The sequence below is a fragment of the Centrocercus urophasianus genome, unplaced genomic scaffold, assembly GCF_019232065.1.
Source record: "Centrocercus urophasianus isolate 14NV4802_14NV808 unplaced genomic scaffold, USGS_Curo_1.0 seq_14, whole genome shotgun sequence".
Classification (NCBI taxonomy): domain Eukaryota; kingdom Metazoa; phylum Chordata; class Aves; order Galliformes; family Phasianidae; genus Centrocercus; species Centrocercus urophasianus.
This window is the reverse complement of record NW_024884586.1, coordinates 29,507,849-29,532,392: the sequence shown is the minus strand read 5'-3', so window position 1 is coordinate 29,532,392 and position 24,544 is coordinate 29,507,849. Positions and strand designations below refer to the sequence as shown.

The 24,544-nt window shown below is 35.8% G+C and overlaps 1 protein-coding gene across 7 annotated transcripts in view; it reads left to right on the top strand.

Moving 5' to 3' along the window:
* RALGAPA1 (Ral GTPase activating protein catalytic subunit alpha 1) overlaps positions 1–24,544 on the top strand; it is a 113,267-nt gene that overhangs the window by 36,513 nt on the left and 52,210 nt on the right. For 4 of the 7 annotated variants that reach the window (XR_006168152.1, XM_042814610.1, XM_042814611.1 and 1 more), the window contains exons 17-29: positions 4,692–6,260; positions 8,140–8,264; positions 11,190–11,406; positions 12,248–12,448; positions 12,521–12,697; positions 16,314–16,466; positions 17,718–17,911; positions 18,042–18,140; positions 18,247–18,402; positions 19,569–19,697; positions 20,621–20,746; positions 21,457–21,515; positions 23,196–23,304. Coding sequence is in view for 6 of the 7 variants with exons in the window: in XM_042814610.1 (XP_042670544.1) it covers positions 4,692–6,260; positions 8,140–8,264; positions 11,190–11,406; positions 12,248–12,448; positions 12,521–12,697; positions 16,314–16,466; positions 17,718–17,911; positions 18,042–18,140; positions 18,247–18,402; positions 19,569–19,697; positions 20,621–20,746; positions 21,457–21,515; positions 23,196–23,304 (3,314 nt within the window). In the remaining variant the exon portion in view is untranslated. The remainder of the gene's footprint in view (positions 1–4,691; positions 6,261–8,139; positions 8,265–11,189; positions 11,407–12,247; positions 12,449–12,520; positions 12,698–16,313; positions 16,467–17,717; positions 17,912–18,041; positions 18,141–18,246; positions 18,403–19,568; positions 19,698–20,620; positions 20,747–21,456; positions 21,516–23,195; positions 23,305–24,544) is intronic. The other 3 variants (XM_042814614.1, XM_042814612.1, XM_042814615.1) reach the window with 3 other exon arrangements.

Sequence of the window (24,544 nt, the reverse complement as noted above, 5' to 3'; positions counted from 1 at the left end):
AATTTTTAATGCACAAACATGCTGTATTGTATTGGAAGTTTCTCCACATACAGTTGCTTATTTTCTTTTCGCGTTTTTGAATCTCTTTCTGAGAATCTTGAATTAAAGACTAAGGTTCAGGTAAAATTTAGATATACTTGTCTTGAGTAATCCAAAGGAAAGTAGAAAAATATAAATGTAGAATAAGTTGTTTTTCTTTTAAAAAATCTAAATTTCTGAGTGCTTGTGGAGTGGATTTAACTTTGATTTTTCAACCCTTGATGCAGTAGGAAAAAACTGTTAATTAGTTTTTTGGTTTTCGAATGCAAAATCTCTGTAATAGTCATAATAAAGGCATTGTTACTGCTTTACATAAAAATTAAAAACTCAAAATGTCTTATGTGTCCACTGATTTTTTTCTTTCTTACAGCTCTGCCAATATCTGCCGTGCTGAAATGTTTTAATTTTTAAATTTTCTTCCTTTTTATCTTTGTTTTCTCTGTTGCTGCTTTTTCTGTGACACAAGCCTTTCATTATAGTCACTCTTCTTTTTTCCTTCCCCACTTCTTTCTTTTCCTTTTTAAAGCCATGAGAAGCCGATCCATTGGTGAATGTGCTCTGCCATCGGCCTATATACGCAGTGCTAAAAGTGCTCCTGTTCTGATCCATACTTCCAAACCCTTCTTGCCTGATATTGTTCTCACTCCCCTTTCTGATGAGCTTTCAGGTAGTGCCACCTCTGCTAATTTCTGCACCCCCTTTATCACTTTTTTAAACCTTCTGCTTTCAAATTCTGCAAAACAGTTAATTTTTTTGAAAGTAAAAATACTTGGGGTTGGAGGGAGAGGGGAAGAGATTAAGAATGAATATTTGGAGTTATGTAAAATATCATGCTATTTTCCAATTCATTCTGGAACTGTTAGAAGTTAGTGCTGTGCCAATGTTTACTATCATAAAAAATAAAATGAGGAATATCTTGCTTTTGTAATTATTTGGTAAGCAGTAATACAACTTCTGTCTACCAGAGAGTACAGCTAATCTGAAGATTTTGTCATTAGTAAGGGAAGAAAAGGAGGAAGTTTTAGTTTGACTTGCCATTTACATCTTTCTTCTTAAATTCTTGATTTCAGTTCTGGATGTTGTATGGCCAGCCATGATAATGATGTAATTTAGTTCCCATGAAAAAAAAATGTATGAAGTATATGGTATCATCTAATATGCTTTACAGAATGCCTGATTTTATTAATATATAAAAATATTATGTGTATATACACAGTATTGGATTCTGAGGTGCTGTGATTTGGTTTGGTTTTCCAAATCATCTGTCTTTACAGATTCACAATTTTCTGTAATGTTGTATTTGGCCACACAGGATGATTAGCTAGAATTCTTCACAGTAGTTTTCTTTGGATAATTTTCTTTCAGCAAATAGATAAAGACATTTAGGATTTGCTTGTATGAAATGTTACAGATAATATTGTCTTTTTTTTTTCTTGTACTCCAGCTATTGGGTAGAAATCAGTGAAGTGTAAGGCTGACTGTTATATTATGCCTTTGTCTCAATGAATAAAAAAACAAAATTGCATTGGGAAGGCTGCATACAAATAGAACTTAGTACATTTTTGTAAATAAGATATGTTCTATTTTTTTTTTCCACTTCTCACCTGCCTCTATTACCCAAAGAAGTATCACGAACTCTATGTTGAAAATTGTACTCTATTGTGTACTGCCAGAATGTGCATGTATTTTAGCATACATGTCTCCCACCTAGTGCTGAAAAGCTGCTTTTTCTTTCCATCTTCAAGCAGAAAAATAGGAGGATAGATTGGTGTAAGGAAAGTTGCAATCGAGATTAGCTGGAACTGCCAATTTCAGTTTCTTTCTTACTCTATCTTATTAGGAAGCAGATAGTATTTCTTCCAGATATGTGCACTGTTAAAGATACACTCCTCTGCAGCAACAATTGTAATGTGTTGGGTAAAAACTCTAGGAATTGATAGAGTCCCATTTTGACTGCAACTAGTGTGCAGGTGTGAGCTCTGATTTCCAAGGAGGCTGTTAATTTGGATTTTAAAACATTATCTATATTTTCATTGCTGATACTACAATAACTATGTATTTCCTTAATTTCTTCTGTTTTACAAAAATGAATTTTCTACTGGCACAAGCACTATGTGTTTATATGAAAATCTTTGTGTACTTGTATGTGATATTCACACATACATGAGTGCCTATTAAGTAATACTGGATCAATGTTGAAATAAATCTAGCTGAATTTATTTCAATGTGTGGAGCTGCTTGGCGTGCTTTTAGAGTTCTCCATCCAGTAATTTTTAACATCCTAGAAAATCATAATCACTGCATGCTTGCCTAGTATGCAATCCTTAGGCTGACTAAAGTGGAGTTTATGAAACTTGAAAGATGCATATTGAGGCTCAGGATGAGATTACTTTATCATATTAATTTCATCAATAGTATTATTATACAAGTTTCAGATGCATCCTGTGATCTCAGGTGCTGCTTTCATTAAAACCTATTTCTTCAAGCTACACAGAAACTACTTAAGAACAATCCATGCTAATAATCCATGCCTAAATCAGTTAAAGAATCTGAAATATTAATTCAAGCTAAAGAGTGACACCCTTCATGTCAGAGGGTGCTAGTCTGTATAGTCAGTAATAAACTGAATAGGAATATTGTTGAAAAATTTGCTGTTGATAAAAGCTGAAGAGAAAGGAAAGGGTTAATAAATTATGCACTATACAGCTATTTTCAGTTCATGTTTGTTTTCTGAAAGAGCTTGTATGTCTACTCTCTTTTTCACCATAGACTTCTATCTCTTGTCTAATAGCTGCTATACTGTTCAGTAAACTTTGAATCAGGTCAAACTTAATTTTCAAATTGGAGTTTCTTTGAAAAATTGAACTTTTCATCTTGTTTCAACACACATGTTAAGTGCAAATATATCTGATTCCTCCGGGTTATGTGTTTCGCTCAGAAGGAAATTATGACAAAATTCAGCTTCAGCTCTGACTTTCTCAGAAAAGTGTGAGCACTTCAAAGTGGCCATTTAAGGTGACTTTGGATTATCATAATGTTGAAATACATGCTGACATCTATGAAGTAATCATCTGAAATATTTTAAAATCAATTCAACATAATTTCTTTGTTTTGACAATAACATCAGATTTGAAGGAGGGTAAGGGGCTTAAATTGTGTGATATGGTGAATTTAAGTAAATGCAGTAAATTTAAGTACCACTGAGTGCTGAAGATTAACCCTCTAGACAGAATAACAAGGTAAGTCTGTTTATTGTGGCAAGTAAGTGTTGTTGTTCATTTAAGCTTTTTATTGTTATTCCTTTTTTTAAAAACAGATCTAGAACTAGTGATAGGTCTTAAAAATAAATCTGGAGAATAAATGATTTTATGAAAATGAAGCCAGTGGAAAACTAAGCTGTTTTTACCTTATGTTTCAAGTTCCTATCCCATAAAAAGCATTGAATTCATGCAATTTTTTGAAGAGACACTTATCCTTTTCTGTATTGTTGATTATATAGTATATAGTATTCCTATTTATCAAGAAATTCGGTGAGGGAATGTGAAAGTTCTTTATTTTGGTGGATGACATTAAGTGAGCTGAATGCATTTCTGTACATTTCCTCAGCAACCTGTGTTGAAACTGTGGCTTTCATTGCAGTTAACTATGACTTAAACTGATGGTGAAGTATTAGCAGCCTTAGTAGAGACAAGGAATTACTAATTTAAATGGTCATAACAAATGTTCTTGTCTCGTTGTAAGTAAAAGTGATTTTACTTCAATGTTAATTGTTGTGTGGCTGCAGGATTTGTTCGATATCTTTATTATCAAATTCTTAATTTGATAATTCTTATGAGTTCCTTGGGTAAAATTGAAAGATGATGGGGAGGTTAGCTTCCATTCAGCATTTATTTTTGCAATTTCAACGAGACATTTCACAAAACATCCTTCTAGGGAAAAAAGATGTATTATAAATATATATATATCCTTTATTTATGGTCATCTTCTCCGGCTCTTCTCTTTCATTTAAAAATTTAAACAAACAAACAAAGAAAACAAAAAAAAAACCAAAAACGCCTGAGTCTTCAGGTATACACCACATAATGTTTGCCATAATATTTATAACTTTACATTACTATTGTTTCTTATATTTCAGTAATTTATGTATGTCCACACAAGTTATGAAAAAAGTAATAGTTTATCTCTTCAGTAGACAATACTAATTTGCCAGAAAACTTACATGTTCTCTTTGGAGTTGTGTATTTTTCTGAAGATGTAAATTCTATGAAGAGTCATACTGTTAAGCTAATTTATATTACAGGTAAACATTTCTTCACGGTAGTTGGAATAATATTGCTTGAATTATTGAACTTATTGGCACAGCCCTAGCTTTAACTGTATTTCCAAATGTTCCATGGTCTCACTGTTCTCATGCATGTTAACATTTAAAACTGTGTTCTGATGGTCTAACTCATTTATATTGCATTTTGTACTGGATATTGTGTGTTTGTTTTTAACACTCTAGTACTGAAAAAGTATTTTCATTGTACATAATTAAACAAGGCTCTGGACTTTCCTGGCTTTTTCAATCACATGATTAGAATGTAGCAGTAAATAAATTGTATTTTTCTATGTAAATTCTGGTTTGTATTACATACACTTTTTTCCTACAGACATTGATGATGCTCAAATTCTTCCACGTCCACCTCGAGTCAGACATTTTTCACAGAGTGAGGATGCTCCAAGTGAAGTTTTTGGTGCATTAAATGAGGAACAACCACTGCCACGAAGCAGCAGCACCTCTGACATCCTGGAACCATTCGCAGTTGAACGAGCCAAAGGTGCAGTTCCTGTCATTGAAAGTTCATCCCATCATGCTCCAAGTTTACAAAGTTCCACTGAGACCTCTTCAATGCATAGATCCACTGAAAGCCATATTACCGATTCAAATAGCAGAGAGTCCTCCTTGGAAGTTGGGGATAGTATTTATGACCATCTTTGTCATTTAATAGGGCCAGTAGAATTTGCAAACACAACCTTTGAACAAAACCAGTATGTTGACCTTGAAGGTGAAGATGATCTTCTTTCCTCTCTGAGAGAATATCTTAAAGAAAAAGAAGAACTTTGCGGTAACTTTGAGATAGATGAATGTGAGGCTTCTGCTCATGAAGGTGATACATCAGTAAATAGGAATGATAGATTACCTCTGGATGGATTAGAAAATAGTGATCAGACTGGTCAATGCACGAATAGCGTCACTGTTACAGAAAGACCTGATAACCCAGAGCTGCACCTAGAACAAAACCAAAGTGGCTTTATAAGTAATATTGCACCTGCTCAAATAGACATTTTTGCAAGAAATGAAGCACTCGATAAAGTCAGACAGTTAAATATTGATAAACAGTGTGAAAGTCTGTTTGATCATGGGCCAAGTAGTCCTAGCATCAAAGACGGAAAAAGATATCTGTACAGACAAGCAGCCACTGAAGCTGATGTAGATTCAGCCGTGGAAGCAGCATTAGCTGAAAAGCATAAAAGTGCTCAGTTTAACGACAAAATAACCAACTCACGTGTTATGCATGCAAAGAAAATTCTTCCTAAAGCACAAGTTAACCCTCAAATGCCTCACATCACAGGTACAAGCAAGCTGTCACCAACTAAAAGAAGTATATCTGAAACAGTAACTCATAGGGCCAAAATCATGAAAATAACAGCTAAAAAAAGAAATAGCGTTCATGTAACTTTTAGACCATCTACAGAATCAGTTCAGTTTTACAATCCTCTTGAGAACAAAGAGGCTGCATGGAAGGCAAGACTTCGTAAACTTAGTGGCTTCAGTGGTAGTGGTAGTGGTAGCAGCAACAGCAGTAGCAGTACAAGCAGCAGCTCGTCAGCTGCCATGGAGCTGGTTAGACCTGGAATATATAGACCTCTAGATGCGATCAATGCTGCTTCACTTAGTAGCAAGCAAAGTAAGGAAATTACAGAAACTCAAACAGCCATGCTGCAAAAGGAAGCTATTGCAGTTAATCAGTTCCATAATCGTAGTGCATTTAGATCATCAGGTCAGGAGTCAGCGCAACAGCAGGGCTCCCTGGGTGGTGTTTATAAAACTGTTGTACATGCTCTTTCGAAGCCGAAGGCAAATGTTTCCCCACAGAGGCAGAACAGAATGCCAGCAGAGGCTCCACTGAGGGATCTGTACAGTCATGTAATGGGCTATTTTGGAAGGAGAGCTGCAGGTGAGCACTGACAGTGTGCAGAGTGCAAAAGGAGAAAGGCAGCACCAGTTTGGCTTAATGCAACTGAAGCAAGCTCTGATAAGCAATCAAAAGGCTTTGGGATGATCACTGCTTTTCCTGTTTGGTTGTGCATGCGCCTATAGCCAGCTGATTTTTCTCACAGCCTAAGTTACTTTTACATACTTTAAATTACTAATTTTCCTTTGAAGTATATTTGGTTGAACCTCTTTGCTGCTGAAGACCATCAGGTTAGGGAAGAGGAAGAGACAGTAAATGACCTAATAAAGACTACGCCTTGAAAAATTTGAATTTTCATCTACCATATAGAGCCTCAAAATTCAGCCTACTGAATGACTGGCATGTGCACATTATATCAGAATGTACTGTTCTGCTCCAACTAGTTTGTTTGTCAGAATGACCTGGCTGTCTACCAGCTAGGTTCAATTAATTTTATTTCTGGTTCATTTAGTGTATTTTCTTCCTCCTCCTCTCCCGCTCTGCCTTATCCTCCTCCAAAACAAAAAGGCCCCTCAAATTTACATTTGGAGGTCAGTTTAGATATCTTTTGAAAAGTAGTTTGGAACAGAAAGCTGTTACTGAAATGATTTTGTTATCACAGTTCTCTGTGAGTAGTCTTAAGGTTTTGTGTGAATCTTTTTTGAATTGTGATGTAGGCCTTTCTGTATGCACTCATCAAAATTGATACAGTCGCATCTTGGCAACATGTATGTTCATGAAGGTCTCTTGATCATCCTCCTGCTTACTATGAGACCTCCGTGGATTGATCAAAAAGAAGGCTGTTGCTCTGATATCCATTGGCTTAGTTCAAATCATAAATAACCTTAAATGAACAATAAATTAACTTTCAGCAGTAATGTAGGTTTTCTTTTTTCACCTTATTACACTGGCATGATTAACAGCAGATTCTGTAATGCATCCTGCATTGAGATGTTAATGCCACCTGAGGGCAGTCTGTGAAAGCGTAGCACCATGACAAGTGGGCAGTGATGGGATTGTCACGTTCCTCACAAAAGTTTTCTGCTTCTATGCAGAATCTGAACTTCTGAAAAAGGTGTCTAGAAAAAAAATTATTTGAAATCCGTAAAATCTAGCAGAACTTCAATATTAGGATAAACGAAAACCCTGTTGTGGTCCCATGAGAGAGGACACTGAGGGAAAAAATTGCAGAGGAAAAATGAACTGAGGTAACCTGAAAGCTTTAAAGGATCGTACAGTTAGGTGTAGCAGCCAAGTCAGATACAGAAAGTACAATTCTATCAAAAATACGAATTGATAATTGAGTGAACTTCATTAATTGTTCATCACCATTGACCATCTAGAAATGGAATTTTCATTCCAAGTAGTAGCATGTTATTTTATTACTTAACGTTTTTTGTTTGCACTATTTATACTAAATGTATACTGTGCCACATTGGCATTTGTCATTATTTTATGTTGCAGTCTACTGTGCTTTTCCTACTACATTGCTCTTCATTAAGAGTGCAATGGAGGAGGAGTACCTGTAGGAATTGTATAAAATTTTTAGGATTTATTACTTATTTTTTTGTGATATGGAGGAAAAATACGTGCTGTATCCTTAAAGCAAGCATTAACAACTTTAAGTAGTGCTTACCTATAAGCTTTCTTGCTCCTAAAGGTTTTACTGGAAATTGACTAACACCTGCTTAGTGGGAAGAAGTGGTTTTACTAATTCCTACAGTAGAATCTGCTTAAAAAGTGGGAGAGTCTTAAAATGCATGTTTGGCAATTTTGAATTTTTAATTTCTTTTTACTAGCAGGGTTTCTTTGTTTATTATCTTTTGTTTTGAATGTGTGTTAATGTGTTCTTTACTATATACAATTATTCATTTGCTTTTAGCTAATAGAGAGGACATGAGTCAAAAGCTGCACCCTATTGATAGTGATATTGGCAGTAGCAATACAAATGTTCCTGACCTCATGGATGAATTTATAGCTGAGAGACTCCGCAGTGGTAGTACACTGGTAAGCCTTTAAACTTCCTATGTTGTGATATGTAAGTCTGCACGTATGTGTGAATATTCATGTCATTTATGAATGACTTCATAAGTCAGCTCAACACTTAGTAAGATGTTCATCTTACTCTGGATTTTATGTATCAGAAAGACTTCAGAATATCATTAAAATATTCTTTGTCTGTAAATCATTTTTAGCACAGGCTTATGTTGTTTTATGCATTTTTAATGTCATTTCTACTAGAATTTCATTCTTCAAGCAGAGCAGAAGTAACTATCAGGTGACTAGTCTCGCTGAATTAAATGGTTTTAATTGTGACTGAAAAGGTTGTCGTACATGTGCAGTTTCAAAGCAAATGTTTATATGTAAATTTGCAGTGCTTAGTGTGTTGCTGTATTTAGGCACCATACTGGAGTACAGGAGTGTGATACTATTCTCTACAATTTTTGTTAGTGCAACAGAGTACAAAACTACATTTGCATGTTTTTCCGCTTTTTTTTTCTTCTTTTGTTTGGAAGTGTTGAAAAATTTCTTTTAAATAACTTTCTGTTAGAAAAACCATCTTTTTGTATTATTTTTTCCCATACTTTTCCAGCAATGTCATTGTGGCTGTGATTCATAGTGAAAAATTTCAATCAATTTTAAGTCAATAATTTCTGGTTACCTTTGAGTACTTGCCAAACAAAGCAACTGATCTGAAATGTTCTAATGGTTAATTAAGTGTCAAAGAAGGGGGACACATTCAAAGAAACATTGGAAATGAGAAGAATGGGTAATAATTGAGATTGTTTCAAAGCTGTGTACTTTTAAATTAATACTTCTTTAAGGAAAAGAAGATTATTTTAGACATGTCGAGTAAAACTTGTGTGTAAAAGTTGTCAATGAATATCAAAGTTGTTGCAAATAAGGAACAGAAGATTCTTCAAAGTGATTGGAAAAATTGATTTATTTATCATCATCTTTAATAGATGGCAAGACAGGACCTGTAGGGGTTGTCTGGTGGACGACAGGTTGGCCATGAGCCAGCAGTGTGCTCTTGTGGCCAAGAGGGCCAATGGCATACTGGGGTGCATTAAAAAGAGCGTGGCCAGCAGGTCGAGGGAGGTGATCCTCCCCCTCTACTCTGCCCTGGTAAGGCCTCATCTGGAGTACTGCGTCCAGTTCTGGGCTCCCCTGTACAAACAAGACAGGGATCTTTTGGAAAGAGTCCAGTGGAGGGCCGCAAAGATGGTGAAGGGCCTGGAGCATCTCCCCTATGAAGAAAGGCTGAGTGAACTGGGTCTGTTCAGCCTTGAGAAAAGAAGACTGAGAGGGGACCTGATCCAGGTCTATAAATATCTAAGGTGTGGGGGGCAGAATGGCGTGGCCGGACTCTTTTCAGTGGTGAGTGGAGACAGGACGAGGGGAAATGGCCGGAAACTGCAGCACAGGAAGTTCCACACAGATGTGCGCAAGAACTTCTTTACAGTGAGGCTGCCCAGGGAGGTGCTGGAGTCTCCTTCTCTGGAGATGTTCAAGACCTGCCTGGATGCCTACCTGTGTGACCTGGTGTAGGGAACCTGCTTTGGCAAGGGGGTTGGACTCGATCATCTCTGGAGGTCCCTTCCAACCCCTACAATTCTGTGATTCTGTTGTTCACATGTATGCTTTTTACTCTGTTGCTTTGAATTTATTTTCATCAAACTTTGTTTCATCTTGAGTTGCAAGGTAAAATGCCGTTGCTGTTTTGAGATACCTTAAATATAAACTTCAGGATGTACATCAATAAAACAGAAGTCTTCACAACTGATCACAGGAGAAAAAAAAAAAAAAAAAAGGAAAGGGAGCACTATTCATGTTCACATAGATGGGCAGGAATGTTGATCATTAGTCAACATTCAAAAACTATTAGTAAACATATGAAAAATTGATACTTTCCTCAGGTAGGGAAAAAAACAGCCCAAGGTAAGTTTGAATAAGCACTATGAAACTTTGCCTTCCATTGAAGTTGCCGTCTAGCACACAAAAATGGATATTCTGTCTTAAAAAAAAAAAGAGTACTAACTTACTATTTTTTGATTGCTTGATCTATTGAACACTGAAACCTTGTATGTTGTCAGAATTATCAGTTAAATAGCCAATTTGTAGCAGGATGTTAAAAGGAGAAGTGAAGTGACTAGTCATGAGGTAATTCACCTTCAGTCACTTGATTTTCAGTGTATAAAGAATTCAAGCTGTTTCATAAAAAGACTTCTCAGTGTTTATCTTAGTTCCCACTGAAGCAGATAGCTGTACTTTTCACTGCCTTTTCTGCTCTGTGAGGAGAGTCTTAAAGAAAGACTCAAGTAGCACGGTGTACGTTTGCATGAGCAAACGTGTGTTGTTTCATCTATACACTGTCTTTTTTTGTCTTAAATCAATGCTAAGGTTTTGGCTTACACATAACAATATTAATATGTGAATTAAGAAAATTCTTTTGCTTGCAGTGTATGTTAATTTTTTGCTTGTATCATCATAGCCTATTGACCAAAACCCAGCAGATTTCCTGAAATCTTTTTTTCTGCATGCTTCTGAAACCAAAGTTAACAAGACTTGTTTATCAATTTAGACATGAGTTGGAGGTAATGTGTGTTTTTATTATTTTTTCCAAAGACTTACCAAATACAAGGGGGGCATATTTTGGTTTGAATCCAGGTCTTTTAAAGTTTGTGCAAAAATGTCCATTGTGAAAGCAAAATTGAAATTTACTGAATTGTGTGACAGCACGGGTTCTTTGCTTCCTGCTTTCTGGGATTTTGGAAAGTCTTACTCTGTAGGATGATGACAGTTTTTGGCTTAGGTGCATGTGTACAACAAGTTGTATACAGACATTTGTGAATGTGAAATTGCTTTTCCTATTATAAGCAAATAAGCCATCCAAGATTGTAAAATACTTCATATATCTTCAATATTTAGAATGTGACAAGACGAGGAAGCAGTCCTGGCAGCCTGGAAGTTCCGAAAGACCTTCCTGATGTATTGAACAAACAGAACCAAATGCGCCCTATAGACGACCCAGGCGTGCCTTCTGAATGGACATCACCTGCTAGCGCAGGCAGCAGTGACCTCATCAGTTCAGATAGCCACTCGGACTCGTTCAGTGCCTTTCAGTATGATGGACGCAAATTTGAAAGCAAGTATACTTTCCCAAAAGTAGGAACATTTTTGGTTGATTGCTTGTGACTTCCTTTTCCTAATTTTTGTAAGTTAAATACCAGTATTCTTCTATAAAGAGAGCATATCTTGATTCCCCATTGAAATCACTACTAATTTAATGGAACAAAACAGAATTCATGAGAGAGGCTAACATTTGTGTAGTATACTAATGAGCAAAACAGCACTGAAACACTGCTCTATAAAAGCTGAACAACAGTGCATAGAAGTTAGGAAGCAATACTATCTGTAGAGTTTTCTATGCATTAGAATGTAAAAATGAAAGATAGCTTCAGAATTTATTTTACTTCTGAAAAAGTTTAGGTAAAATGTAAGGAAGGTCATCTAATATTTTTACAGTGATCTTTTTGTAGCTATAGATTGATAAAGATACTAAATGTGTTATCATGGTAAAATGAGTATGCTTTTTTAAAATGACTTAATATCTTTTTCATTCATTTCCTGCATCTGTTCCTACTTATATGCATATGGAGGGGTTATTGCAGTTGCTTAGAACTGTGATTTTTTTTTTTGTTACGTAAGAGAGTAATACTGTTTATTTGGTAGAAGTATGTACTGTATTTCTGTATGTACTGTGGATATGTAGATGGTAGGTAGCTAAGTGATGCTAGTTAAACTATGTTTCAGTGTGGCATCTTCTCTTAAGTGTTGAGAATGCAATTTGCCAGAATGTCATTTGTCATATTTTTAGCTTAAAGTTAGTTCTTTAATGAACAAGTTGGCTATTTCTAAGCTTATAAATTTTGCGAATAAATTCCTTAATGTAATTTTCCATTATTTTTTACTTTATTCTCATTTAGGTACACTTACAGCGACTAAGCAGAATACAGGACATGCAATAGGAATGTCTTCTCCAGAAGTTCAGTCGCAGTTTTGTGACAGAAATGAGAATGTCCATAATAGCCAATTACTTTCTGCTTTTACATCTTATGTAAATTGTGCAACAGTGTGTTGGAAGCATAGGAGATGTACATACAAGTTTTACATGGAGGATTTTGGAGGTGCTAGGCTTTTGTATTTTATATTAGTGGTATTTTTAAGTTATCAGTTAATACAGCTCTTTCCTCATACAGATTTCAGCTTTGGCACAGAGGCAGGGACACCAGCTTCCACTGATGCTGATGCAATTTCAGGACAACATCAAAGTGCTGAGGAACAAGAAGTAGCCAGTCTAACTACACTCCATATAGATTCGGAAACAAGTAGTTTGAATCAGCAACCGTTGTCTGCTGAAGCTGCAACTGTTACTGGTAAAGTAGTTAATAGATAAATAATCATTTGTTTCAGAAATTTTCCACCCATCTTGAAGAGTTCAAGATTCAGCTTCTGCTATGAATCTATATTCTGTAGAAGATGATTCTTGGATTTCAGTTATTTTTCTATTGCCATTGAACACTGATGGGTGAAATTACAAATAGAAAACTTTTGTCTGACCTAGTTACCTTCATAGTCCTTTACTTGGTGCTAAATCTGTTTTAAATCCTTAGTGAGAAAATATATACAATTATCAGAGAAAACTGTTAGCACATTATGTAAGCTAGATCTTACGAGTGTTTTTATAGTACTAGTATAGTAGTCAAAAAGCTAATTTTCACTAAGCTATTTTTTTCTTGAAAGGCTTTGCTGGTGCTTTCAAACTAGTACATTGAAGTCTTATGAGATTCTTTTGCATACAACTGTCTTCACTGTATTGTCTCTTGTGAAATTTGAGTCTTACGTAATGTGTGAAAATGTTATTGTGACTTGTAAGATCAGTTTCCGTTTGTGTCACTTATTTTTTGTTGGTACTTTTCCATTTTTTTTTTCTCATGGAATAGCCTTTTACAAACTAAATGAGAGTTTCACAGCCTCAGTCAGTCTTGAGGCCCTACCAATTTATTTTACAAATATTTATTGAGAAAGAGGGAGAATTATGCAATTATCAAATGATACAGGTAAGCAAATTGAATGAGCTGCTTTCTGAAAGAGAAAATCTTCCTCTCCAAGGAGTGTTTAGAAGGAAGATTGCACCATATTTTGTGAGTGAAATATCCATAGACATTTTTATATTCCTTGTTCCATAACTGTTAAATACTGTTATGCCTAACAAATGTAGAACAAGTACCTACTTATCTGTGACAGCTTATGCCTACATAGGTTCTGTTCTCTGTGACAAATCAAACTGCATTTTCAGATATGTTTAAGAACTTTCTTCACTTTCTTGCAACTATTTTCACATTCAAAAATTGCCTTTCTATTGAAAGAAGCATGATAAAAGCTTTTTCAACATTGTTGTTTAGCTTGGTCAGCAATAATCAGCTTGACTTTCATTCTCTTTACTGTGCACTTGTTGAAGTCCTCACAGAGAATCTGCTCTTTATCTGTTTGTTTGTTTGTATGTTAATGATTTCATTGCTGTTTGGTTGTTTTGTCCAAGTTTGCATTGTAATTGACAAGATTACAATTAATGACTGAGTTGTCCATTGAGAAAGTTCTGTGGCTGTCTTTTCTTGTTGTTTGGACCACTGTTTTAGAGAGGTGGTTTTTGTGTGTCACTTCAGTGCCCCCACAAAGTTGGAGCCTATTGTCTAATTTCTTTTCACACGTAAGAAGAAAACACAGTTTCTTTGAAATTTTTGAAAGATAGGTAGCTGCATAGTGTAAATCACGTGCATGAAGAGTCACCTGATAGGGAAGCTGCAGTTTGAATTCGGTGTGATTAGATACCAGAAGATCCATGTGGAAACTGAACTTCAAAGCACAGCATCAAAGTTGAAAGCAAGTGTACTGGGGTATCTTTTAATGCTTAGAAGATTCCAGTAGATCAGCAAATTTTCCGTCTTTATTTGTGTCTATTGTTTTCCTTCATATAAAATCTCTTTCCCTCCCTCCCCTACTCTCTCTTTTCCTTCCTTCCTTCTTGCCTCTCTCCTTCCCTCCTTTTTTCCTCCCACTTCTCTACCCCAACACTCTTTTCCTTCTTCTCTATGTCTATTTCAATCCCTCCCCTTTTAGTGAACAGAATGGATAAGTAGGAAAGGATTTCTTAGGACACCTTTAAATGTGTATTTTACATTAATTTTGTATATTGAAAACAAGCGATCAGAGTCAGGTGGATGGTCTCCTATACTTAAAAATGCAGAATATGGAGTGAAAAAATATTCTGTGTGTGAAGTAGTAGTGAAAGAGGAAAGGCATTGCCACGGTTTGTCATTTTACAGAATTTAGTGATGTTCATATATATGTCTGTATCTCCTACATAGATGCATTGATTTAAACTGCTGGTAAAAACTGCATTGCTTTTCAATCCAGTAGTGCAAGTTTGTTTAGCATTGTTTCTGTTCTGATAACACTTCACATTTTCTGTCAAGTTCTTTAAAATGTTTAATTTTCTTTCAAAGAAGAACATTTAACAACCAATAATTTAGGAAAATTACTATTTTTAACACCCTCACTTTTTCTTTTATGTCCTTAGATTTTAGTTTATCTCCAGCGCTGAACTTCACACATATTGTAATATTTTTTTAATCAGTCATTTTCCAAGAGTTAAAATTCAGAGACATGTATTTTTCCATTTTGAAATGTGCTGATGTGTAGGGATATATATAGTGAATACCTATTCTTTATTTCCACTGCTGTCTGAGTATTCAGTCTGAACTTGCCATTTTGGAAGAATCCTTAAGCAAATTCAAGAAGTGAAATTTGTTTAGCAGAAGTTAGTGCAGGAGCCAAGTAAAAGTGTGTGCTGCTCCTATGTAAGTATCTCTGTAGAGCAGATAAAGTAACTGTCTAGAGAGGTTGCTCTGTGTTGATCATGGAAAGATGCCTTTGCACACTGCCACTCGAAAAGCTCATGTTCTTCCTTCAAGGAAGTAACATTCCTCTAACTATACATAGAACATTCCTTCCATACAGATTTTCTGGTCAGCAGATAAACATCAAAGAATATGAGGGCTGTTGGAGAGGGTCCAGAGGAGAGCCACAAAGATGATCAGGGGACTGAGGCACCTCCCCTACGAAGATAGGCTGAGGGAACTGGGCTTGTTCAGCCTGGAGAAGAGAAGGCTGCGGGGTGACATCATTGCAGCCTTTCAGTACCTAAAGGAAGCCTACAGACAGGAGGGGAATCAACTCTTTGAAAGGGTTGATAACTTCAGGACAAGGGGAAATGGTTTTAAGTTGAGGGAGGGGAGATTTAGGTTGGATGTCAGGAAGAAGTTCTTTACTATGAGAGTCATGAGGTACTGGAACAGGCTGCCCAGAGAGTTTGTTGATGCCCCGTCCCTAGAGATGTTGAAGGCCAGATTGGATGGGGTCCTGAGCAGCCTGGTCTAGCATTAAATGTGGAGGTTGGTGGCCCTGTGGCAGGGGGGTTGAAGATTCGTGATCCTCAAGGTCCCTTCCAACCCTGGCCATTCTGTGTTTTTTTGAATATCAGTCCCCAGTTCGAGCTTTGATTTTTAAATCAAACTGTACACATCCATAAACCTGGAAAAACGGTTGTTTCAGCAAAATTTCTGCTTGAATCGTTTACTGGGGAAAAATCTATGTGAAGGAATGTGTAGAGAAATTTGATTGGTTCCGAGCACTGCAAGTGCTGCAGAATAAACACATTTAAAATTATTTTGATTGAAAATAGAGCTTTGGTAGTCCATTCACCTATCTGATTTTGATGTTCATCTCTTGCCTTTCCTGTATGTAATTTGTTGTCTCTTGGAGCTCAGTTCACAGGGAGATCTTATTGCAGGTTTTATATCATTTTCTTTTTTGGCCAAATTTGTTATATTAAAGTATTTAAATTTTCTTTTAATGCTGTGTTTAGAAATTTCAGTAGCTCAAAAGGACAGAAAAGGCTTTTAAGGTAACTGTTAAAAATTGCATTTGCAGGCTCTGAAAGTGCTTCTCCAATCCAATCTGCTCTTGGATCCCGATCACAGACACCCTCTCCTGCCACTCTTCATGCAGATCATATTGAGCAGAAGGATCTGCAACTGGATGAGAAGCTCCACCACTCTGTTTTGCAGACGCCAGATGACCTAGGCAATATCTGGAATAGAAAACATAAACCTGTTTTTCCTTTCTTTTGAATGCAATACAGTGAAGTAGATAGTATCCCATTAGCTGTAGACAATCCTGTAAAAAGCTATTTCATCTGCACTTTTAAAAATATTTAATTGCAGTTATCTTCTCAGAAAGCAAACCAAAACCTTTTCTACACATTGTCTTGCATTTCATTGAAACTATTAGCAGTGGGTTTCTAGTCAGTATATTTATGACTGTTCTTTTTGATAGAGTTGTGTCAAGGTAACCTAGTATGTGGTCCTGCCAAGGACAGTTTTATCATTAATGTAAAGGTAATAAGACCTAATTTTTAAGTAATGTTTTTATTTCTTCTTTTCCCTTTAATATTTATACAAGTTTTAATTACTTTAAGTTATTGAATTTTAGAATACATACACTTTATAAACATAAAGTTATCAATTCTCCCATGCTCAGTCTCATGGAAACAGAAGAATGTCTGATGGGTATTTTAGACCCTTTTTTCTTTAAGGTAGCCTACTGATGAACACAAATACAATCATTTTGCTTTATACTTCATAATTTGCAACCCAGAAGCCATCAGTGTCTCTACCACAGTGGTCCAGATCTTCAAATGAAGAGGCTGTGAGATTAGGCTGAATTTGGATTTCATTTTCATTTTGTACGCCTATGGGAGCTGCAAGATTTACAGAAGATCTCAGCAAGTTCTGGTGCTGAGGTGTTTTAAAACCTATGTGAGAGGTACAGGAGGAAGAATGTGGATGCTTTCTGCTTTAGAACTGTGGTTCCTTAGGTAGTTTGCTTTGGCTGTTTAACCACATAATGTGTGAGCCATTGTAATGTGAGCATTCTTTCTACGTGCAAACTGGAACGAACAGATCTTCCACTAAAAAGGACTGTCCATTCATATATTGTGTAGAGATAATGTGTAATGATGCATAGGAAGGATGAGGTGAACAGAGTTCACACAAAACTGCCACTGAATTAGGGCTCCAGTAGTGACCTTGAATGTTACTTATGGACAAAATATACAAGAAACAAAACAGTTCTTCTAGAGAATTTGGAAGTAGTTACGTAGTTAAACAGTTTCAGTTTTGAGATGGCTTAATGGGTAAGAAATATCTTACTCTAAAAGTCTGATTTTTTTTTTTTCTCTTTCAGTTTTAAGGAAACTATGTATGTAATAGTTCAGGCAGAACTTTTCCTTCTGTAAAGAGGTAGATCTCACTATGCTTTTTTCTTCCTTTGCAGAAACTAGTGAATTCCCCTCAGAATGTTGCAGTGTTATGGCTGGGGGAACGCTTACAGGATGGCACGCAGATGTTGCTACTGTGATGTGGAGACGAATGCTGGGAATTTTAGGAGATGTCAACAGCATCATGGATCCAGAGATTCATGCCCAGGTTTTTGATTATCTGTGTGAACTGTGGCAGAATCTGGCCAAGGTAAAAGCAAACAAACAAAAAACCTCTTATCCAAGCTGTTTCAACAAGGAAGGATTTTCAGATGGAACAACCATCACCTGATATATTTCCCTTACTTTCATTTTATTTTGTTTTATTTTCATAATTGCAGATAAGAGACAATCTTGGTATTTCAACAGATAACCTCACTTCACCATCTCCACCAGTTTTAATCCCACCACTGAGAATTCTAACACCTTGGCTGTTCAAGGTAAATTTGAGCACTAAGTAGTGAAACAGAAATAAAATACATTGTTGCAGAAGTGTTTGATTTACTTTTTTCTTTTATGAATAATCAACGTTTTTTTAAACTGTAGGCAACAATGCTGACTGATAAATACAAACAAGGAAAGCTACATGCTTATAAACTTATTTGTAAGACAATGAAGCGAAGACAAGATGTATCTCCCAACAAGGATTTTTTAACTCATTTTTACAATATAATGCACTGTGGACTTCTTCATGTTGATCAGGTAAGTTTAACTATGATGTACCAGTTAAAATGAATAGTTGAAGTAAAAATGAAATTGTGAGAAATACTGGATTTTAAGCTGAGTATTTCAACTTTTTCGTTTAAAAATAGCTATGTGACTGGTACTTTTTCCAGGCTTTGGTAAATGGCCTATATGTTCTTCATTGTAATCAGAAATGTTTTTTTGTAGTCCATTTTAAGCAAGTAAGAGGGCAGAAAAGGGTATTCTTTCTTTGTTTTTTTCTGTAACTGAGTGCTGCAGACTGAAGCACGCAAGAATGAAGGAAACAAGTATCTCTAATGTCTACTGGTTTTATTTGCTCCCTGATGCAACTGTTCAGCTAATGGGAAAGTAAATTGTCATCACTGTATGTCTGGCGTAGTTTATTTCTACATCAAATATAGAAAGTAGCAAAGACATTTAATCAGAGGAGTAGATCTTGTTTTAATATGAACAAGTCTGAAAATAGTACATGGTTTAAATGCTCTTTTTAGAGATTCACGTTACAAGTGTGAGTGCTTCACCACAGTCCTGTAATTTAATGTGTTGAATGACTATACGCCAGCAGTGTTATAAAACGCTATGTCTTTATATGTAATTGTCTTTATATTATGATTCCATAAAAGATACATAAGAAGTTAACACTTCTTTTAATGTTATACTAAGGTGACATTTGTTGGAGAGGATTTAAGCATGTTGTTAGGAAGATAAGAGCAAACTTATCTAGTGGAGAGTGACACTGCCCGTGGCTGAGAGGGTTAGAAGTAGATGTTCTTTAAGGTTCCTTTCAATTCAGTTTTCTAAGATGCTAAATAATAGCTGGTTATCTCTCTGTCTCTTCTGTAGCTATTTGAATGAATTGTTAATTATTTATAAAACCCTTACAATCTAAATGTTAATGACTTAATACAAAGGTGGTACAGTAGTGTCCAAGATTAAATTGATCTATAAAGTATACTATACTTACATTAAGATGAGTATACATATGGAATGTAACTTTTTTGTGCTACTCCTTGTTCAGTAATGAAACCTAGAATGTTCCAATGGCCACAGTGAATTTACATGCTTTTTTATTCCCAATTTTCCGTTTGATATCTGCCTTTTTTTTCATTATTTGTTCATGTTCTTGACATTCTTTTCCTTTTTTTTATTCTTCCTTGTACAAGGATATTGTCAATACAATCATCAAGCACTGCTCTCCTCAGTTCTTTTCACTTAGTTTGCCTGGTGCCACCATGCTTATTATGGATTTCATTGTAGCAGCAGGAAGGGTGGCAGCTTCTTCTTTTCTCAATGTAAGTGTTCAATAGTTCATTCTCATTAATGGGCAAGTTAGAAGGATTTGAGAGAAAACTGAGCAATATTTTTCCTTGACTGGGGTGTTAATTTGTCCGAAGAAGCCAATGTAACAGCAAATACAGACACTTTTAGTGTTTCATTCTAGCACACTACATATGCAAATCCTTTATGGAAAATGTAATGTGAAGTATACTAACATTGCTGTTGACGCAGTAATTTTAGAGTTCTAGAACTTATGATTGCCATTTATCTGCACTTCAAAATGTTTTAAAATAAGTGGTCATTTTGGCTATAACTTCGTGTTAGAAATACAGCTGTATTTACACGCATACATACACACTGCAATGACTTTCATAGTCTGGCTTGAAAACTCCTATGTCTGATAATGTTGGCCATTTATATCTCTGATATAGCACCTAGGCATCCTCAGCTTTTTATTGGAACGCTGATGTGATTATTCAAGTGCTATTGACCTTGTGTGACTGTATTCCTCGAAGGTCCCTAATACTCCAGTCCAGTTATCAATGACTTTTGGCTCTTCTTACATAATTCACCTTTTAACTACTTGTGAAATTCAGTTTTCCTTAAGGCGCTATCAAAGCTGATCTTTGCATCTTTTTATGCTTGTCTATCATGTCCAGCAGTGTTAGCTGTCCAGGCCTAGTTACTTAGGCATTTTTCTGTAATCCTAACAAATCCTTCATTTCCTTTTGGCCAGCTTGGAAAATGGGCATAGTGTGTGTATGAGTAGCAGTCCACTGGGATGTGATCTCAGTTTGCTCAGCTTTAGAGAATTTGGAGAAGGAAAAAAGAGATAACTGTGCACAGTTTTAGCCGTTGTTCTTATTTAAGGCAGCTAGAAATGTCATCTTTCTGACTGCAGTAAAAATATGTTTCCCTTCACCTGTTTTTCTTTCAGGCACCAAGAGTTGAAGCACAAGTTCTTTTAGGATCTCTTGTCTGTTTTCCCAATTTATATCATGAACTACCAGCTCTTCACCCAAACATTCCTGACATAGCTGTGTCTCAGTTTACAGATGTTAAGGTGGGAAATTTAAAGGCTATTTGAATAGTATTCTGCCACCAATTAAATTATGATATGATGATATTCCAGGAAATAATGACTAAATTTTTTCACGAGCTATTTCAAATAGATCCTGTAAAATATTGTGAAACATTATACTAATAAACTTACTGGATGTTTACATAAGCTTTGGTAGTAACCTGCAGCTTTAGGGACATTTTGCAGCAGTTCAATCAGAATTATTCTTGACATCATTCTTAAGGCCTGTAGTCACTTGTTCTCTGGATACTTCCAAGGACTTTTTTAATTAATAGAATTTTGATTAGGAAAAAAAAAAATCATTTAATACATACCTCAAAGTAACTAGCAGATGAATACTTTCTGTGGTATCATTTGTGATTGTTCACAGAAGTTAGCTACATGATGGTCGTTGTTTGTTGGATTTTTTTCTTTCTTTCGTTTATTTTTTCCCCATGATACTTCATGGAAATGTATTGGATGAATCACCAGAAATTAGGACAGTAACCCGTGAGATGTTCTTGAGTTAGCATAATAATGTACTTCTGTGACAGACTAGAAATTGATATAGTGGCAACAAACAGTTCTGACCACAGACCTGGAGAGCCAGCTAAATGATGCACCTGTCTGTCTCATAATAAAATTCTAATTTTCTAACATTTTATGTGATTGTGTAATTGGCAAACTGGTGAGCGTTTTCCTCTTTGTTTTAGGAGCTCATAATTAAAACTGTGTTAAGTTCAGCCAGAGAGGAGCCATCTGGTCCAGCACGGTAGGTCATACAAAAGGAGCTTCTAAGTTAGTAGTTACTTTATATATTATACTATTTTGAAGAAGGTAAATTAAAGGTTGTAAAGTAAAACTTTGTATTCTATTCATGCTTTTCTTCACTACCATCTAAACAGTGGTCTACTGTTTTAATTCAGAATGGTTTTTAAATAGCTAGGCTGCTATCTATCCATCATATTTGAGAAGTCATGGCAGTCTCATGAAGTCTATGATATTTCTGGGCAAATTACATCCTTGTCTGCTGCTTTGGATGCATTCATCTCAATATTCTTGATTTAAAGAAGTCAATGAGTAGAAACTTAACAGCAAAGTTTTGTTATCATTAAGCAAGGTATTCTTTATTGGCGGTGCTGGGGTAGTATCGAGATGACTCTTCAAGAATGCTCCCACAGTTGATTGTTAGTAAACATGTTATATTTTTATGTATATTACATATTCATTACATTTCCAAATTCATTATCCTATCCACCCTCAGTGGTTGCCCAACAGACACAGACATATTTGGCGATCTTCAGTGTCATCTAGCCTTTTAGCACCTTGATGGTCCATTGTCAGTCCATTCTTAGTCCTTGGGATGATCGTTTACTTCCTCTCAATAGTCCTTTTGTCCTAAAGATTGCTGTGGAATGCAAGGACAGTCAAGAAGTCTCTGCTCGCACAGATAAGGAAGACAGAGGGGAACATCTTGATGCAGTCTGTCACATTCTAGGCATTCCGTTTTTGCTTCTTTTGCCTTCTTAAAGCAGACCAGCCTTACATGTCTCCCCATCTACAATACTACGTCACAGTTATCATACAGTGTGGTGTTGTAAGCAAGTGTTAACCGAGTATTTTGTGTAATTACTTCTTGAAATTATTCTTTACACTTTTTCACTCAGAGAGTGGTAACGCACTGGAACAGGTTGCCCAAGGAGTTTGTGGATGCCCCATCCCCATCCCTGGGGGCATTCAGGGCCAGGCTGGATGTGGCTCTGGGCAGCCTGGTCTGGTGATTGATGACCCTGTATATTGCAGGGGGGGTTGAAACTGGATGATCTTTTCAACCCAGGCCATTCTGTGATTCTATGGTTCTATTTCCAGATTTTAGAGGAGGAAGCAACAATAAAAGTTAGTTTTAATATTTAATCAGAATGCATACAGTCTTTAGTGTTCATTTACTCTTCTTCCATTCATCCTTGGTTATTGCCAATCTAAAAATACTTAAACACATGTGAAGTAATAAGGTACCCCTCTCCCATTTATTTGTCTCAGAAGCTTTAAGCAAGTATGAACAAACTCACACTGGGTATGAAGACTTTGCTCCGCAGTTTTTTCTTTATCTTAATAAAATACTTTTTGAAGATAAGATATTAATTCAAGGTGTTAATTCAAGAAATTAAAATATTTATAAATGTTAAGAAAAATATTTTAAATCCATAAAACAAGCAGAGATACAGGAGTTTTTAATTGCTTTTTGATTTTTGAGTTAGTCCTTCCTTCCCTGTGCCTTGACAGAGGTAGCTAGGATTTATTGTTTTTTTTTTTTAAGTTACAGGACTATAAAGGTCTCTGGTGTAGAAAGAAACTTTATTAGGCTTCAGCAAGACATATCATGAAAACAAAAAGTGTGCATATTCTTGTAGTGTGCCTTTCAAGTTATTTATCCTCCAACATTGTTTTGCAGATGCGTTGCTCTTTGCAGCCTTGGTATTTGGATCTGTGAGGAGCTAGTTCATGAATCTCATCATCCTCAGATCAAGGAAGCCTTGAATGTGATTTGTGTTTCTTTAAAGGTGAGAGACTAACACTTTTGTGATGTGTTTTACCTTGACCACAAAATCCTATCCACCTACATTCTGTGTGTGTTCACTTCTAAATTTGCAAGCCATTGCATTATGTAGTATAGTTTCTCAGACATCACCAGATGTGTAGAGGTAGGTATAGTGCCTGCATCACATGCATGGAAGCACTGGAAGATGTGTGATTTTCTGTGGTGAAGTTCTATACTCACTCCCAGACAAGGTCACTCAGGCCAGGATTTGTTAAGAAAAAAAAAAAAATAAAGAATCCAAAGACTGATCAAGAGTTTGCATTGAGGTTTAAAGTTAAAGAACACAATCTAAGAAGCCAATGAACTAGATCTAACTATTTTTATAACGTAATTATTCTGAATTCAGAGGTCAGCACTTGGCCACCTTGCAGCACACATCTGTCATAGCTTCACTGCTAAGTAAGTGAGATTAGAACATGTAAACTAATTTATTAGTCTTTCAATAAAGGAGGAATTCTAAAGTTACTCATCTTTATCAGATAAATAAAATAGGATTTTTTCCTGATAAAAACAGTAGTACCTAACTATCTGCTGGGTGATATATGATTTCTTAGAAATAAGGTTTGGAGTACTTGTTTTCACTGAAGATAGTACTTAAGTAACAAGAATATATTTGAAGTCCTTCCCTTCCCCAAAACTTTGAGGCCATTGCGTGTAATTTTTTCTTCTGTGAATTCTGTGCTGTCTTTAAAAGTCTGTAGTTTGACTATGCTAATAACCAATTTGAATTATATCTTAAGCTCAGATCTGTGGAATTTTCATGTGCTGGATGAATAAAATTCCCTTGTAGAATTGAATTTGTGTTTGATATTTGATGCACAGTTTATATATAGTTTTAATGCAACTATAACACAGGAAGACACCTCAGTTACATTTCCTGTGCATCAACACTTTAGAGAAATACACCTCTGCCTTTTCTTTTCTTTGTTTTTCCTCATAGGAATCTAGGGCAGCATGTACATCAACTAGCAAGAATGGAGAGTAATTGCACAAATGCACTCATGTCTGCCTTGACCATAACAGTTCAGGAGCTGTTTAAACCAGGCTCCTATGTAATAACATTTTCCAACATTTAAAAGAGTACAGAAAAGAGGAGGAGTATAGAAACCAGAGTGCATTCATTTCCATTCAGACAAGTACTGTGTGTAGCAGTCACTAACAAATAACTGAACAATTAATCTCACTATTTTTAGTACTGTGTC